The sequence below is a fragment of the Girardinichthys multiradiatus genome, chromosome 4 (genome assembly GCF_021462225.1).
Source record: "Girardinichthys multiradiatus isolate DD_20200921_A chromosome 4, DD_fGirMul_XY1, whole genome shotgun sequence".
Taxonomy (NCBI): domain Eukaryota; kingdom Metazoa; phylum Chordata; class Actinopteri; order Cyprinodontiformes; family Goodeidae; genus Girardinichthys; species Girardinichthys multiradiatus.
In genome coordinates, this window is record NC_061797.1 from 10,798,110 (window position 1) to 10,811,713 (window position 13,604).

General features: G+C 40.9%; 1 protein-coding gene across 1 annotated transcript; it reads left to right on the plus strand.

Annotated features, from left to right (window-relative positions):
- Positions 1 to 6,726: 6,726 nt before the first annotated feature.
- LOC124867241 (high choriolytic enzyme 1-like) lies at positions 6,727 to 7,679 on the plus strand. The gene has a single exon (XM_047363591.1). It carries the CDS (start codon positions 6,782 to 6,784, stop codon positions 7,577 to 7,579), a length of 798 nt encoding a protein of 265 aa, XP_047219547.1. The 5' UTR covers positions 6,727 to 6,781; the 3' UTR covers positions 7,580 to 7,679.
- The last annotated feature ends 5,925 nt before the right edge of the window (positions 7,680 to 13,604 follow it).

Genomic DNA, 13,604 nt, shown 5'->3' on the forward strand with positions numbered 1-13,604 from the left:
GTGTCCCCAGCTGAACACAGAAAAGGAAATTTAGCAGGACACAAATACTCTAATCTAAACAAATACAGAAATCAAAGAACACACCAGAATCAATGAAAATGTGTGGAATGCTGGAATTGACTGAAACCAACAAATAATTACAACTCAAAATTATATAAATATAAAACAAAGGTGACTAACAAAACACAAACATCCACATTTCTTTATATTTTCTAATAATGTATTTTGAATATATATGAGGTTATATTTCTCTGATATGACTCCATGTCTGCCACTGCCAACCCAATCCCAGATCTCACAGCATAAAACCCAGATATATGAACAGATTTTAACTGTTTAGGGGGATGTTTTTAAACTTTTGATCAGCTGATGAGTAGCCTGCTTTAATTTATTACCTGCTTTTTTACATTGTCTGTTGCTCCAGTTTTTTCTTCTTGCATTTTGAAGCCTTGCTTAAAACGTAAAAAGTAGGCAGGATGCATTAATTAAATATGAACTTGGGTTTGTATGACCTTCAACCTTTGGGTTGCGTAAATGTGAACTTGTATATTAGTGTCTGTTTGTAGAGTAGCTGTGTGTGTTAATGTGTCACCTTAAAGTGCAAAGTTGTAACAATGGGAAATAGCGGAGAAACAATGGGGGAAATTTACTGCCAAAAATCAAGAGCATATATTTTCAATTTGAGAGCAGGATTTCATTCTGCTTGCACTCAAAACTTCTGCTTTCTTTCAAATATACTCTGTTCTCTCTCAAATCTTTGTTTCTGTGCTCTGATCTAATGCTTCTTGCATAGATAATTTCTTCTCCTGCTTGCTTCATCCGCCATGCGCGCAAACTTGCTCTCTGCTCGTAACAAAACTGCGCTCTCAAGTTTCTTCCCTGCTCGCAAGTTCCTTTTGCTGTCTCTCAGATTAAAGTCTTATCATCTCCTAGCAACCATATCAGCCAATAGAATGACAGTGTGCAACTGCTAGGTCACAGAATTAGTTGGGGTGCGCTTGTTTCCTTCTACTGACTGTGTCTGTGTATTAAGTTTTGTTTTTCTGATGTATCAGATACTTATATCATGCCATAAAATGCAAATTAATTACTTAAAAATCACACAATTAATTTTCTTTCCACTTCACAATTGTATACCACTTTGTGTTGGTCTTTCACATAAAGTTCCAATAAAATATATTTATGTGTGTGGTTGTAATGTCACAATATTGTCCGAGCTACCGTACCCTGTTGGCGGTCAGACGTCTCAGAGTTCCTCCGGTACTTGGTCCCCAGAAGCAATCACACACTCTATTTAACACTGACTATCAAATGAATGACTCTCAAACAGTTTCTAACTTTCAGCTCCTTTAATCTAAATTAGGCAGAGGAATGATTACAGAGATCAGCGCTGAGGCTCCGGTCTTGTACCGTCGCAGTCTGTAAAAGGATGATGAAGAGCCCCAAACGAAGGTCACATGTAGTTTTACATCTGGCACTCCAATGCAATGGATGTTCACTCCCTCAGTGATTATCAGTAGACTATGTGTCACCATTGTGGTGTCTATCTGTTAGGTTGTGCAGTAGAGGGTGTCCATACTTAATCTAAGTGTGCTGTAGCTTTCTAATCAAACCAGTTATACCGGCTGCTCCACTATCTACCCCAGTACCCCAGCTTCAGGTCATTTATGACAAACTTTGGGCCATTTATTCTTGTACTGTATATTTATGAACATTCTTATCCTATTGTAACAAAAGAGAGACATTAGAACTTATGTTTTATATTACTATGGCATAAATGGGAAAACCAGCTATGAATGATATTAATAAAGGTTATTCCTAACAACCCCCCTGATGAGGTGTCATTTAAAGGCACCGAAACTAATTTAGATCAGTTAACCCCCTAGGCACTGGGTAGATTTTGGACCACCCGCAACTGGGTACCCACCCCCAGAAACAATCATTCAACCCTGTATGAATGCATTAAACCTATATATGACCAGGGAATTTCCTTCCAGCTGTCAGGCATAAAATCAACCTATGGAGAGGTGAACACCTAATCAAAAATAACCTGCGAGGTCCTATTAATACTTTCATTCATGACATGTGCTTAACTAATTTCACTTAATCAATCTGTCATTAACTTATCTGATACATCATTCATACCATTAAATAAAATATTCTGATTCTTTTAATATCAACATTATTCATTAAGTCACAGAAATCCCTGTAAAGGATATCGGGTCAGACGGGTCAGACCCGATATCAGACGGTGGCCCCCTTTTTCACTTATGGGTTATCTTCTGTCAATCCAGTGAGCCTGATCATGGCCCCCTCTTTCTTACATCCTTGATTTGAGGGGCATGACCCCTTAACTATTTGCATCTGACAGGCGGTTGGCACTCCTGGACCCCCTGAATCCATGGTTGTAGTTATGCCCCTAAGTATGAGAGCTTGAATACACGTCGCACAACAGCAAACACAAACTGCGATCACCACAACAACAGTCAATGAAGTGAATATACTCACCAGTAGGTTTCCCCATTTTCTAAACCACGTCTCAAACATATTCGTGAATTGTTCATCGATTCCTAAGTGCGATTTTAATTTAATGGATAGTGATTGCAATTCATTTAGGGCCTTCGTTAGAGATCCATCAGGTGCTGTAATGTTTGGGAATAAAAGAATAACAAGCCTCTCCAAAAACCCCACATAACCATTTTTCTGTCTTTTTTTGTTTTGTTTGTTTTTTCTTTTGCTAGGATCATATCCAAAGCTATTCTATTTTGACAAGAAATAATTTCAACATCCTGTTTAAGCAGCCTTCAGCTGTCTCTCCTGTTTTGCCTTGGTGTCATTTAAAAGATTAGAATCGGTTCTAACAGGAAGCAGTTTGTATTCTAGCAGACATATCAAATTCAAAAACACATTTTCTGAAAGGTTCCCCCCTGACGAAGTAGGCCAATCGGTGTCAGGGCGTCCTGGATGGAGAGGGAAACCAGGGCACATCTTTCCTGTCCAGTCAATAGCAATTATTATTGCTTATTAAAGCAATTATTCCCCCTAAATCAGTTCTGTTCAACAGCAAGTAAAAGTTCAAGGCCTTGTATCAAGTTAATTTACAATCTAAGTTACAAATATCATCATCTATAAATAATTAACTCAGAGGCACATGGGAAGTTATCATTTGTATTCATGAAGTTATTCGAATTGATTAAATAGTTGAACACTCCTTTAACCCTTTATGCAATTTATTCCACTATTTCCCACATTCACAGAAGTAAACATTTGTTTGTTGATTATTCACAGTTTTACTTTCGAAATCCTTCTGCCCTCTGTGATTTGTGATTTTGTGACCTCCTTTCAAATTTACCGGGACATACTCCTTCAAGCTTTAACTCAACAAATAGAAGTTTTATTGTTTATTTCTTTATCACGTTCCCTCGGTTGAAGTAACCCAGCCCACTCAAAAATGTATGAAACAGGTTCCACATAATAGTATTTTGTTAGTTGAAAGCAAAAAGATGAGTTAATCTTACCTTATGATATTATGGTTACTGGAATAAATTAATTTAATTCCACAAGCACATTTTTGATGTGTTAGCTGAAAATTAAATGTTAAGTCAAAAGATATCCATTAGAACCTATTCGTATGTCCTTCCTCAGGTGCTTTCTGATTTCTCTGAGGTTTCCTTCGGAGGATGGCTCTACCTTCCTGCTATATGATCTGCTTACCTCAGTTTTGCTCTCATCCAGAGTTTGTTTCTCCTGTTGGTTCTTGGTTAGAGCCTCCTGTGTGTTATGAGACAAAAACTTTACAGCAGATTAGAATCGTTGAGCATATCATTTGCTCTCTCTGTGAATCCAGACTGGGTGCACACCTGACTGAAGAGAGGAGGTGAAAGGTCAGGGTATGGTTCTTCCTGTCAGCAGCTGATGGGGAGTTAAACCCATGAGCTCAGTGGGTGATGATCTTATGTAAAACATCACCAAGGGCAGCGCATCTTCAGCGCACTTCATTTTTGTATTACTTTACCCAATCGTTTTTTGATTGTGTGATCAGCTCTCTCAGCTGACCTGGTGAAAGTGTCAAGCACATCTCTACATCCTTTCACTCTGTTGTCAGAACCCATAAAATCAATAACAATTTCCTTTAGGGCTTGTCGGGGAACAGGAAATGCTCCAATACCTGTTTTCATGAGAATCTTATATGTAGATAATATAACAGTTCTTCTCACCTTTCACCAAAAATCATATTTATATTGTAACCCAGTTAGTTGCTAATTTATTGTCTGTTAACTAGTAGCCATTGTTAGATATGTTCAAACCGTTATTTTCCATAATAATTTTTGAAATCATCCCCAGAACAAAGTATTCGCATCATTTAGCATGAAGGTGTCCAGTATTTTGGACAATCTACTTTCAAGCACATTGATAATTTGATTATATCTACCTAAATAAAACCTTTAGAGTCCTTCCCCATAACCTCTACCCCCAATTCTAGATAAAAGTAATTAGCGTATTCTGTACAAACTTAATCATTTTACCTCCTACTGTAAGTCCTAAATGAGTGAAAGTTTTTCCAAGTTTAATCACTGCAATTATTTGTTGTAAAGTTTTCAAAAAAAATTATCTTTTGGAGTCGGATAAAATCTGAGTCTAACTGGTCGAGCTAAAATCTTAAATTTCATAGTGTTCGAAAGCCTGTTGCCTTAAAATTGTCACATTATCGTTCTGTTGAATGTTTTTCCCTTCCAGCTCGTAAAAGAGTTTTCCACAACTGGTGCTGCCGATCCTAGAACACGCTGATGTTATTAATGGCCATGCCACAGAAACTAATCTTTATCCCCTCAAACTTTCAAGTACTCCGTATTTAGAAATACTTAATCCAATTTAATTCACAATATGGCCTGAGAAATACTGATCAGTTATCTTTTTTGTGTTTTACACCAAGAATTAGGAAAAATGTGACGTTTTGCATTTCAGTTTAAAGCTTCATCAGCTTGAATACTTTACCTGAGTTACTTAGCTGTATCACTGCTATTCATATTTACTTTATTGTAAAACATCTTTCTCTTGCTTTCAGTAAGAATAACGGTTCATTTATTCTGGACTTAATCCTCACAGAGATATGCACATGAACTCTGCATCTGTATGTGTTGTCTTATTTTGTGTCTTGATGTTAAGTGTATGTGCCATGCAGTTGCCATGCTGGTGGATGTGAGAGTGTGTGTTTATGGGTCCTTGAGAATGTTGTGGGTATTTCTGTGTGAATTTTCATATTTGTTTGATTCGTATTACTGTTGTTAATCTTCATGTTCTGCAAGGACCCTTTAAAAATTGAGATGGTACATTTAAAGGGGTTACCCTTGAAATAATCAGTTGTCAGTGCTGCCAATTATACCTTTTATTTCTTTCCATACATAATCTGTGCCATGATAGGGTTAAATAAAGTCAAAATCAGGTTGAAGGACATTGCATCTTCCCTACAAATGTTTCTCTTTGGCCATGATAATGGAATTATGTTAGCAATAGATCTGACGAGTCACTGGAGACCATAGGTTTGATCCTGAATGTTCCTTGAATAAATCAGAATGTCATTCAAGTATACAAAAACGAAAATGTTCAAACAATCTCTGAGAACGTCGTTAACTAAGGCTTGGAAAACGGCAGGTTCATTACAAAGTCCAAAGGGCATAACCAGATATCCAAAATGGCACAGCGGGGTCTTGAAAGCCGTCTTCCACTCATCCCCCTAGCGAATCCTGACCAAATGATAAGCATTACGAAGATCTAACTAGGAGAAAACGGTGGCACCATAAACGGGGTCAAAAGCGGAAGTGATGAGGGGAAGTGGGTACTTATTCTTAACTGTATTCTGATTTAAGCCCCTGTAATCAATGCAGGGACGTAGTGAACCATCCTTCTTCCCAACAAAGAAAAAACCCGCCCCAAGTGGTGAGGAGGAAGGCCAAATGATACCTGCAGATAAGGATTAATTTATGTAATGCTCCATAGATTTTTGCTCTGGATGTGAGATGTTATGGAATCTACTAGAGGGTAGCGGTGCACCGGGAAGAAGGTTGATTGCGCGATCATAGGGTCTGTGAGGCTGTAGGGATAGGGCTTTCTTTTTGCTGAATACTCCCTTAAGGTCATGATACTCAAGAGGCACACGAGTCAAATCTATTCCCCCATCTTCCTGGTTAGTCAGTTGGGGTATGCTAGGGGAAAAAGCAGATTGGAGACAAGATGAATGGCAAATTATCTCTGCTTTAAGTTTTGTATTAAGAATTGTGTTAAGCCCAAATCAATATCAACATATAAGTGAAACCTGGTCACAGTCCACCAACATTAAATGTGAATAGTTGTTAAGATTTTGTTCAGGAAGGTGTAATACACAAATTAATAATGTAATTGAAAAAGTAATTAAAATAAATTTAAAAAGGGTAAACACTGGTATGTTTCTTGTTTTAATGTTATTCTGACAGCTGACATGTTCTTTGTTAAAGAGCAAATAGTGTTTAGTACAACCAGACCCAGCCTTTAATGCTGTTTTATCCATTCAATAACCAGTGATCACAAACCATGTTTAAAGACTAGGTTTGTCTGCAGACTCCTCCCTTTAAAGGTTTATTTTAGACCAAACAGTGCAAACCCCAACCCATAATCCTCCTGCAGACACACCTGTAAAGGAGAGTATAAATATCTTGGACTGAACAGAGTCAGACATCACGCTTCGAGGAGTCTCTCCACAGCAGTTCTCTCCAGAAACTCCTAAGTCTCCACATCGACCCTGAAGATGATTCCCTCCACCAGCCTCCTGCTGCTGCTCCTGCTTGGCGTCTCTCAGGCTCTTCCTCTCCAGGAGGAAGGACAACAGGAAGAGACAAAACAAAAAGAAGCAGACACTGTTGACATGACCACCAGGATTCTGATCGCCAACAACGGCTCAGAAGAAATTCTGCTGGAAGGAGACATAGTGGCTCCCAAATCCAGAAATGCCATGAAGTGCTGGTACAACAGCTGCCTGTGGAAAAAAGACTCCGGTGGTAAAGTGGTGGTTCCTTATGTAATTGGCCAGGAGTTCAGCAGTTATGAGAGGCAGACCATCGAAGGTGGTATGAGGGCCTTCGCCGGCCAAACCTGCATCCACTTCACACCCCGTACCAATCAGAACGACTTCATTAGCATTGTGAGCAAACAGGGATGCTATTCTGAACTTGGCAGAACAGGAGGCATGCAGGAGCTCTCACTCGACAAGCAGGGCTGCGTCTACAGTGGAATCGCCCAGCACGAGCTCAACCACGCTCTGGGCTTCCAGCACGAGCAGACCAGGAGCGACCGCGACTCCTATGTCAGGATCAACTGGGAGAACATCATCCCACAGAGCGCCAACAACTTCTACAAGCACGACACCAACAACCTGAACACTCCCTACGACTACTCCTCCATCATGCACTATGGAAGAGATGCCTTCGCCATCGCTTATGGAAAGGACACCATCACCCCCATCCCCAATCCCAATGTCCAGATTGGCCAATGGCAGGGATTGTCCCGCTGGGACATCACAAGGATCAACCTGCTCTACAACTGCTAACAATGTATTAGATGAATGAAAATGTTCTAAACATATTCCAGAGGTTCATGTGAAAGAATGAATAACTGGAATAACTTAAATAAAGGAAATGTAAAAAACATTCACTAGTGTGTTCTGTTTTTGTTTGGTACCAGAGACATTACAGATCGGCAACCTGACATAAGGTCTGGTGTCAATTTGTAATACCTTCCTTAATAATGAACATCAAAAAGATCTAAACATAATATATATTTTTTACTGTAACTAAGCTACTCTTGATTCTCGGTGGGTCATACACAGTGGCACCAATTTCTATTAAGATTAACTGCAGCTAACTGAATGGTCTAACAAGGTAAAAGTAAAATAGTTTCATTAGAATCAGACATTTTTTAGACATTGAATTTATAACACTGAATTTTTATGCTCTGCAATTATGTATGTGAATTTTTTTTTGTACTTAAAATTTGCCAGCAAAAATTCACCTGCAAATGTGTTGACCTTCTGGTGACTCAAGCCAAAGCAATCAGCACTAGATCGAGTCGAGCATCTTTTAGCCAATCAGATTACGCTTCTTTGATCACGTGACACACCAATGCCTTGGGCAGAGGCGAGTCTCAACAGTTTGCTGGATAGTGGCTTAATGAAGATCATTGATGAGATTCAAATGGGTGTTAATTACCTAGCATTTTGTAATTATATATTTTTGGCAGAAAAATCTCATCACTCACAATTTTTGCTGGTGAATTTCTGCAGGTAAATTTCTGCAGGTGAATTGTTTCATGCGAATTCTTGCAGGTGAATTTTTGCTGGCAAATTTTAAGTACAAACAAAATTCACATACATAATTGCACAGGATAAAAATTCAGTGTTATAAATTCAATGTCTAAAAAATGTCTGATTCTAATGAGACTATTTTACTTCCATAGGATTCAAATTATTGAAACTAATTCAGGTTTCTGTTCAGAGAACCAAGTAACATAAAAATATACCTTTAAACAAAACTGTTGTCACTTGTTCCTTGTCAAATAAAAATCCAAGCTGCAACCCAGAAGGACCCGGAAATGCTTCATATGCTGTACGTGTGCATGTATTTGTTTGAACATGGAGCTGTAACATATCTCTGTTTCTAGCTCCACAATAAAACAGGTGTTGAGATTCTGAAGCCCAGTAGGGGTGTGAAAATGTGGGTTGGGGGATGGTTTATGGATTCATCTGCTATACCAGCCTTATAGATACCAGACTGTTACTATCATTGAATGGTTCAGCTTTCATTTTAAACTACTTAACAAAGCTTTGTGTTTTTGTCTTCTCTTCAATTACTTCTGCTAAGACATGGGGATATTTCCCGCACTCTCTGCCATGCCTATTGAGAACTTTCATTCAACATCGGGAAGCTATTTCTAATGCCAGCGCCAGTGATGTAAAGAAAAAGAGGGATAGATTAACATTTAGTATCACTAATGCATGGCGAGGTGGTGGTGCTGGGGTAAAAGTGTGCGACCCATAGATAGAGGCTTCAGTCCTCGATACAGCCTGTGACCATCCTTTCATCATCCATTAAAATATTACATTATTAAAATAATGTTTTATCTACTAAGATTTACATTGTTATTGGTTGTTTGAAGACATGACAATTATTGTTCTTAATTAGTTCTAAGACTAATTTTAGAACAAAACTGATTTGTTCTCATTTCTAAATTCCTCAAGATAAATATTAGTTCTCAAACATACATAACAATAAATTTGTAATATTACATCTTTTTATGGTTATGGTTTTCAACCATTTTTATTCGTTTTCTTGTTCCCTCTTTGTATATAGTTCATTGGTTTTCTTTCTTCTATCATTTGGCTTGGTAGTTTTAGTTGAATTGTTCTCCAAGTTTGTTAACTGAATTATTTAGTGGTGTGTTTAAAGTTAGATGAGGAAAGTAGAACTGCAGCCTCTGCTCTAATTCATCCCAAATGTGTTCAGGAAGGATGAGGTCAGGACTCTGTGCCAGTCAAGTTTCTCCACACCAGACTTTATACACCTGTAGCCAAGGAAGTGATTGGACATGGATTTGGTGCTGTGACCCAATATTTTTTGCAATAAAGTGTGTTTAATCTGCGTTTTCAGTAGAGATAAAATGGGTCTGTATTTCTCAAACTTGTGTTCAGATCCTCTCTTTGCCACTAGAGGGTGATCTTAACCAAGTTATGGCTCATCCACCTGTTTATTAGTCAGTAAATTCAGTGAACCTGGGTATTTATAATTTCCGAATGGATTATAAGCTCTGGATGGGTTTGGAATTCTGACATTAAAAAATATGTAGGAGGAAACCTGCCAACCTGGTTAATGGTATGACTCACCTCATCAATAAATTGGGACATATATCATGCCTTGCCCCTCGAGACCCTTGTGTGTATATATATACAAGGGTTGGACAATGAAACTGAAACACCTGGTTTTAGACCACAATAATTTATTAGTATAGTGTAGGGCCTGCTGTTGTGGCCAATACAGCAACAATTCATCTTGGGAATGATATACAAGTCCTGCACAGTGGTCAGAGGGATTTTAAGCCATTCTTCTTGCAGGATAGTGGTCAGGTCACTACGTGATACTGGTGGAAGAAAACGTTTCCTGACTCGCTCCTCCAAAACACCCCAAAGTGGCTCAATAATATTTAGATCTGGTGACTGTGCAGGCCATGGGAGATGTTCAACTTCACTTTCATGTTCATCAAACCAATCTTTCACCAGTCTTGCTGTGTGTATTGGTGCATTGTCATCCTGATACACGGCACCGCCTTCAGGATACAATGTTTGAACCATTGGATGCACATGGTCCTCAAGAATGGTTCGGTAGTCCTTGGCAGTGACGCGCCCATCTAGCACAAGTATTGGGCCAAGGGAATGCCATGAGATCACTCTGGGCATGCAACAGTCTGGGTGGTACGCTTCTTTGGGGCTTCTCCACACCGTAACTCTCCTGGATGTGGGGAAAACAGTAAAGGTGGATTCATCAGAGAACAATACATGTTTCACATTGTCCACAGCCCAAGATTTCTGCTCCTTGCACCATTGAAACCGACGTTTGGCATTGGCATGAGTGACCAAAGGTTTGGCTATAGCAGCCCGGCCGTGTATATTGACCCTGTGGAGCTCCTGACAGACAGTTCTGGTGGAAACAGGAGAGTTGAGGTGCACATTTAATTCTGCCGTGATTTGGGCAGCCGGGGTTTTATGTTTTTTGGATACAATCGGGTTAGCACCCGAACATCCCTTTCAGACAGCTTCCTCTTGCGTCCACAGTTAATCCTGTGTAGCCCTAAAATTGTCCATTTTAACCAATTTTGGAAGTTTTCTCAATGTTAACTTTATTTATGTAGCAGGTGACAACAAACAAGTTGCACCAAAGTGCTGCACAGCAAGAACAAAATAATTAATATGAATAGCTGAAAAGAAAAAAAAAATACACACAAAGACACATAATAATTTGTTTCACTAACATTCTGGCTTCTTCATGTTGTGCAAACTGCAGTCTGCATCTTTTCCCCTTGGCCTTTACTGCAAACATAGTGCACAGCAAAATTAAATGACAGCCATTGATTTGCAGGATGTTGCACTGAATGTCTTTGCAGTTGTCAGGTGTTGTATTTTGTATGATAATTTGCAAATTAATTTGCAGGAGTTTCTCTCTAAAGACCCTTTCAATCAGAGCTGCGAAAGATGCTCCACTAAGCAACGTCATTGTCTTCTGATGACTTAATTGGATTCATGGAGCCACAGAAGGAAAATGATGTAGATGCCTTAAAAACAATTTATAATAGCTTTTGAGTCTTCAAGCATTTCATGCAACCTATGTTTCAACTCTTAAAAGATTACAGTAAAAAAATGTCTCAATATGTGGCAATGTTCCGCAAAATAAACAGAATCAAAACATAGCTCCCACTATCGCTTATTGGCTGAGGGATACACTATTTTTTTCTCAAACTTGAGAAGATAAGATATGACATGGCATGACGTGGAATTCCAGGATGTTTTCTGATGATGGCAAGTTTTTTTGTCAAGTCCTCTTAAGCTGGCTTCAATTTCAGTAGGCTCCCATGTTTTGATTCATGTAACATGCTCCCCCTTTTTTATTTTGTTATTTGATCTTTCTATTTGTTTTACTCGTACCCGTCGTCTTCCGCTTTATCCAGGAGTGGGTCGCAGGGGCAGCAGGCTTAGTAGAGATGCCCAGACTACCCTCTCCCCAGACACCTCCTCCAGATCCCTCAGGGGGAACCCAAGGTGTTCCCAGGCCAGCTGAGAGACATAGTCTCTCAAGTGTGTCCTGGACCGTTCCCTGAGCCTCCTCCTGGTGGACCGTACCTGGAACACCTCCTAGGGGAGGCGTCCAGGAGGCATCCGATACAGATCCCCAAACCACCTCACAGTAGAGAAATATGGCTGCTTCACACTCGGCTGCGAACCGCCCCAGTGCATGCTGTAGGTCTTGGCTAGAGGGGGCCAGCAGGACCACATAATCTGCAAAAAGAAGAGACAAAATCCACTGGTCCCCCAACCAGACACCCTCCGGCCCTTGGCTGCGCATAGATATCCTGTCCATCAGGACCGGTGATGGACAGGATATCCAGCCCTGCCAGAATCAAACATGCACTGGGAACAAGTCCGACTTAGCACCGGCTTCATTTACAGACACCAGATGGGCCCTAATAAAGGGCCACTGACTCCGTACTCTAATGTGTTCTCCAGGTCCACAAAAAACATGTGGACCAGTTGGGAAAACTCCCATGAACCCTCGAGTACCCTGTAGAGGGTATTGAGCTGGTCCAATGTTCCAAGGCCAGGACAAAAACCACACTGCTCCTCCTGAAGCAGATTTTCGACTATCGGCCAGACTCTCCTATCCAACACCCTGGCATAGGCCTTACCAGGGAGGCTGAGGAGTGTGATCCCCATGTTGTTGGAACACATCCTTTGGTCCTCCTTCTTGAGATGGTACGGGGGCCACATCGATAATAGAGGTGAAGAACATTGTCAACTCAGACTCCATGTCTCCAACCTCCCCCAGAATCTGGTCAAAGCTCTCTCGGAAGTGGGAGTTGAATACATACCTGGCCGAGGGCTCTGCCAGACGTTCCCAGCAGACCCTCATTACACGCTTAGGCCTGCCAAGTCTGTTCGGCTTCCTCCTCTTCCAGCTGATCCAACTTACCAGCAGGTGGTGATCAGTAGACAGGTCAGCCCCTCTCTTCACCCGAGTGTCCAAGACATGCAGCCGAAGGTCCAAAGACATGACTACAAAGTCAATTATCGACCTCCTGCCGAGGGTGTCCTGGTGCACTGATGAACACCCTTATGCTTGAACATGGTTACTCATTATGGACAATCCGTGACTGGCACAGTCCAATAATCAAACACCACTCAAGTTCAGTTTGGGGAGGCCACTGCTCGCCCATAGGCCGAAACAACAGTCAGAGACATCTCCCCGACCTGAAGGCGCAGGGATGTGACCCTCTCATCCGCTGGGGTAAACCCCAACACTACACGGCTGTGCTGGGGGGCGACAAGCAAACCCACCCCAGCCCACGGGACACTCCAGAGTAGAAGAGACTCCAACCTCTCTCGAGGAGCTGGGCTCCAGAGCACACACTGTGCGTGGAGGTGAGCCCGACTATTTCTATGCGATATCTCTAGACCTCCCGCACAAGCTTAGGCACCTCCCACCCCCCAGCGAGGTGACATTACACGTGCCTAGAGCCAGTTTAAGCATCCGGAGATCAGGTCGTCAAGGTCTTCACCTTCATTCGCTGTCTGATCTTCTTTGCACCGGTCCCTCATGGTTTCCCCTGTAGGTGGTGGGCCCACTGGGGATGGCCTCGTGTCTTCCGTTAGGGCTTGGCCTAACTGAAGAGGAACCTTCCCCCTCATGTGAAGCCCCTGACTCTTGTACAGCAGCACTCAAACATTAGTCTTTATCCCCAAAAGTGTGCTGACGGTGAGAAAAAACAGAAGATCAGTTACTAATTTCCACTTCCATTATATTTCTCCTGCTTGA